General features: G+C 56.2%; 1 protein-coding gene across 1 annotated transcript; it reads right to left on the bottom strand.

The window, feature by feature from the left end:
• LOC135577762 (olfactory receptor 14J1-like) lies at positions 1–519 on the bottom strand (the record flags this gene model as incomplete). The annotated part of the gene is made up of 1 exon (XM_065047883.1): positions 1–519. A coding segment is annotated over exon 1 (519 nt), but the record flags the coding sequence as incomplete, so codon positions are not given.
• Positions 520–4,286: the final 3,767 nt, after the last annotated feature.

Genomic DNA, 4,286 nt, shown 5'->3' with positions numbered 1-4,286 from the left:
GTAGATGAGGGGGTTCACTGCTGGAGGCACCACTGAGTACAGAACAGACACCACCAGGTCCAGGGATGGGGAGGAGATGGAGGGGGGCTTCAGGTAGGCAAACATGGCAGTGCTGACAAACAGGGAGACCACGGCCAGGTGAGGGAGGCAGGTGGAAAAGGCTTTGTGCCGACCCTGCTCAGAGGGGATCCTCAGCACGGCCCTCAAGATCTGCACATAGGACACCAGAATGAACACAAAACAGCCAAATGCTAAGCAGACACTGGCCACAAGAAGCCCAAGTTCCCTGAGGTAGGAGTGTGAGCAGGAGAGCTTGAGGATCTGGGGGATTTCACAGAAGAACTGGCCCAGGGCATTGCCCTTGCACAGGGGCAGTGAAAATGTATTGGCCGTGTGCAGCAGAGCATTGAGAAACCCAGTGGCCCAGGCAGCTGCTGCCATGTGGACACAAGCTCTGCTGCCCAGGAGGGTCCCGTAGTGCAGGGGTTTGCAGATGGCAACGTAGCGGTCGTATGACATGATGGTGAGGAGACAATACTCTGCTACTACCAAGAAGGTAAAGAGAAAGAGCTGTGCAACACATCCTGTGTAGGAGATGTTCCTGGTGTCCCAGAAGGAATTGGCCATGGATTTGGGCACAGTGCTGGAGATGCAGCCCAGGTCGAGGAGGGCGAGGTTGAGCAGGAAGAAGTACATGGGGGTGTGGAGGTGCTGGTCCCAGGCTATGGTGGTGATGATGAGGCCGTTGCCCAGGAGGGCAGCCAGGTAGATGCCCAGGAAGAGCCAGAAGTGCAAGAGCTGCAGCTCCCGTGTGTCTGTGAACGGCAGGAGGAGAAACTGGGTGATGGAGCTGCTGTTGGACATCTGCTGCCTCTGGGCATGGGGCACTGTGGAAACAGGAGAGCACGTTGACAAATCAGGAGAGAGTTCTCCCAGAAAATCTCTTCCCCGCCTCAACCAACATCCCTCTTGTACTTCCACCTGTGCCACCACATACAGAAATGCGAATTGTTCTCTCCTTTTTGGCAGCCCCTGTGGTCATCTCCCTGGCTGGAGCACTGGTTTGTGCTTTCTGATTGTGCTGTGAGGATCCGGGCCTCTTCCTGTGGGCTCCCAAGGAGTCAACCCTGCCCTACAGCACCAGGACCTGGGAAAGGGGGGGAGTTCTTGTGTTTATACATAAGCATAATCTACTTATATCGTAATCATAATTCACAATATCATGCCAGAGAAGCACTGGGATGTCCTAAAGCCGTTCTGACTGGGACAGAATAGGCTCATTCCCCAGCCCCACATGTCGCACATCCCAGAGCCCCACAGGGCATGATGGGCTTAGGGAATTTGCTCCCACAGAGACATCTCCTGCCGGGAGCTGTTTCTCTGTCCCCATGTCTCCTCCCTGTCACTGCTCTCAGTGTCAGTCTGTCCCACCCCCTGCGTGCTCAGCTCTTCCCTGCACAAACCTCCTGGCAGCTCAGCACTGCCCAGGAACATCTCTGTGTGTGTGCGGATTCTGCTGAGAATATCACACCAGCCCTAAAGGGGCTGGAAAGGAGATGTTGCTGCTCTGTGAGCCAGAGAGCGTTGAATTGCGCTCTCAGAGAAAAATCAATATTTGGAGTTTCAGCACTTTCTCCGTAACTGCAAGACATATTTCCACCTTACCTTTCCTAGCCAGCCAGCCAAGAGTAGAGGACAAAAGGCAATAATTGCTTCCCTCTCAGATAATCCCTGCCTTGTTGTGCCTCTTGGAATGTCCCTGGGGGTGAGTTGTCAGCAACTCTGATCCACACAGCACCCTCTCAAAGGCAGAATGACCCTGTCCTGCCCGGGATCACTCCTTCCCCCCACAGCTTCTCCCCTCCTTGTTGCTGGGATCTCCCCGGGCAGGCTGAGCACTGACCCTGGCAGGCGGCAGAGTCCCTGCCCGGCACAGCCCTGGGGTGCAGGGACCCTGCTCTGCAGGACAGCCCTGGGCACCCCTGGGTGCTCACCCGGCTTCACAGCTGTTCAACATGGCCTGACAAGAGCCCCGTCCTTACAGACCCCACAAGCTGTGCCTGTGCCAGTTTCAAGAGATGCCTCCAGGAGCTACAGCTGCACTGCCCTGCACCCAGAGACTTACCATGGCAAGGGCTGCAAAGGTTTCTCCTCCAGTGAGCTCTCAGTCATCCTCCCAGTCCTGACCACCTTTAATCTCTCTCTGCCTTGCTCGTCTCCTGAGATCCCCAGGCAGAGCCCTCAGCCCTGCTGCGTGTGCAGAGGAGCTGCTCCTGGGCAGAGCTGTCTCTCTGCAGCGCTGCCGCTGCCATGAGCTCCCTGTGTCCCAGGAGCCCAGCCCAGCTCAGCAGCACAGGAGCAGCCCAAGGCGCTTTAATGACCCCTCTGGTGGGTTTGGTGCTGAGTCCATGGACCTCAGACCCTGAGGGGAAGCTGAAGAAACTTCTCAAGAAGTCAAAGTCAGATGTAAACTCCAAAGTTTCTTGTAATGTTAATGGGTCCCACTGAGGGACACAGCTGAAGAACTGACCCCAGAGTTCGGTTAGAGCAGAAAACTGGAGGCAGTGATGACAGGTCAGGAAAAGCAAAGTAAAGGTCTCTCTGATGCTGCGTAAACCTGGATGTGTTTCATTAACCAAAGAACTAAGCCCTGACCCCCAACCCTGGGAAGTCAGATCCTGTCCCTCCCACGTTGCCCAGGGCCCTTCCTGGGACAGTGTGATGTGGGGCTGTGCAAGGCCAAGGGCAGGACTATGGTCCCACACCTCCCAGGTTCCTGCCTGGGGACAAGGAGGCCATGAGGCCCCTGTGCTGCAAGGACAAGGTGTCTCCTCACAGGCATCAGAGGTGCAGACAACAGCCACAGCCAAGGGGAGAAGGAGCTCATGTCTGGTGGGGCTTTCAGCCTCTTTCCATCCCTTGATCATCTCCACGACAGCCTGTCCTGTGCTGTGGCATCCCCTGCACCTCTGTCCCTGCAGGCTGGAGACATCCCCCCTGCTGCCCCACCTTGCTCTTGTCTGAGCATCTTCCTTCCTTTGCTGAGGTCTCTCCATCCTCCCCAGCTGGTCCTTGAAGCACAAAGCCTTGGGCTGATGCAGACTCCCTCTGCTGACCTGTTCCCCCACAGCACTGCCCTTCCATCACATTCCTTTCTGCTCATGTCCAGCCTGGACCTCCCCAGCTGCACTTTGGGCCATTATTTCTTTCTCAAGCTCTTTCCCACTACGCAGAAAACCTCCACCATCTCTGAAACCACCCTTCAGGCACTCTCAGGCTACTCCTGCACTGCTGCAGCCTTCCCAGCGCTGCTGGGCCAAAGCAGCCCAGGTCCCTCAGCACCCCACACCATGTGCACAAGGTGCTGAACCTGCCTTGGCACAGCCCTGCACTCTCCAGTTCCTCCCTGCTGCTCCAAACTGGGAAGCCGCACACCGGCACACACCCGTGTGTGTGGGTCACACCAGTGCTGAACCGAATGGGATGAGAACTGCAGGTGTCTGGGTCCCCACGCTCCTCCTCATGCAGCCCCATGTGCAGCTGCCTTGTTCATGGTGAGCGTGCACCACGGGCTGGTGTGGTGTCCTTGGTGTTGCCAAGAGAACCCAAGTCTTTGTCTCCTTGGCTATGGTGATCATCTCTGCCAACAAGGCCTGTGAAGAAACATGTTGTCCTCAGACACCGGGGGCAGCTCAAGGCCTCCTTGCACACCCCCAGTAAGGGTGGGAACTGTCACACCATTGTCCTTCACGCAGCATCACACACCCCACATCACCGTGCACCAGCAAGGGCCCCGAGCAATGAGTGAGGCAGAGGATCTGCCTCTCCAGGGGCTCATGTGGCAGCCCTTGTAGTGCCCAGGCCCTTCTCCTCAGGGCCACTGCTCAGCGTGTCAGGTCCTGCTCTGTCCTGATGGATGAGGTTGTTGTCCTGCCCTGATACAGAACTGGAGACTTCAACTTGTCAAACTTCAGAGCTTCCTGATGGGCGAATACCAGATATTCACAAGGTCTGGACTCTCCCTGGCCTGAAGCTCCATTTGCTCAGCTGTTAATGTTTGCATGCAGATGGTTTATCCTGATGAGGGTGTGTCTCCCAAGAGAACAGCGTGAGGAGTTACAGGACACTACAAATACCACCTCCAGGAGGAAATTTGGGGTCTTGGGTGTCTGATACTCATAATGTCAGAGCTCTGGAGTCACAGGGGTTGATTCCTTTCATGTGGGAGACCAGCAGGAATGCGTGGAGCTCTGCCTGGGGACAGACAATGTCAGCTGAAGGATGAG

Source organism: Columba livia, unplaced genomic scaffold (assembly GCF_036013475.1).
Source record: "Columba livia isolate bColLiv1 breed racing homer unplaced genomic scaffold, bColLiv1.pat.W.v2 Scaffold_135, whole genome shotgun sequence".
NCBI lineage: Eukaryota > Metazoa > Chordata > Aves > Columbiformes > Columbidae > Columba > Columba livia.
This window is presented reverse-complemented; position numbering and strand designations above follow the sequence as displayed.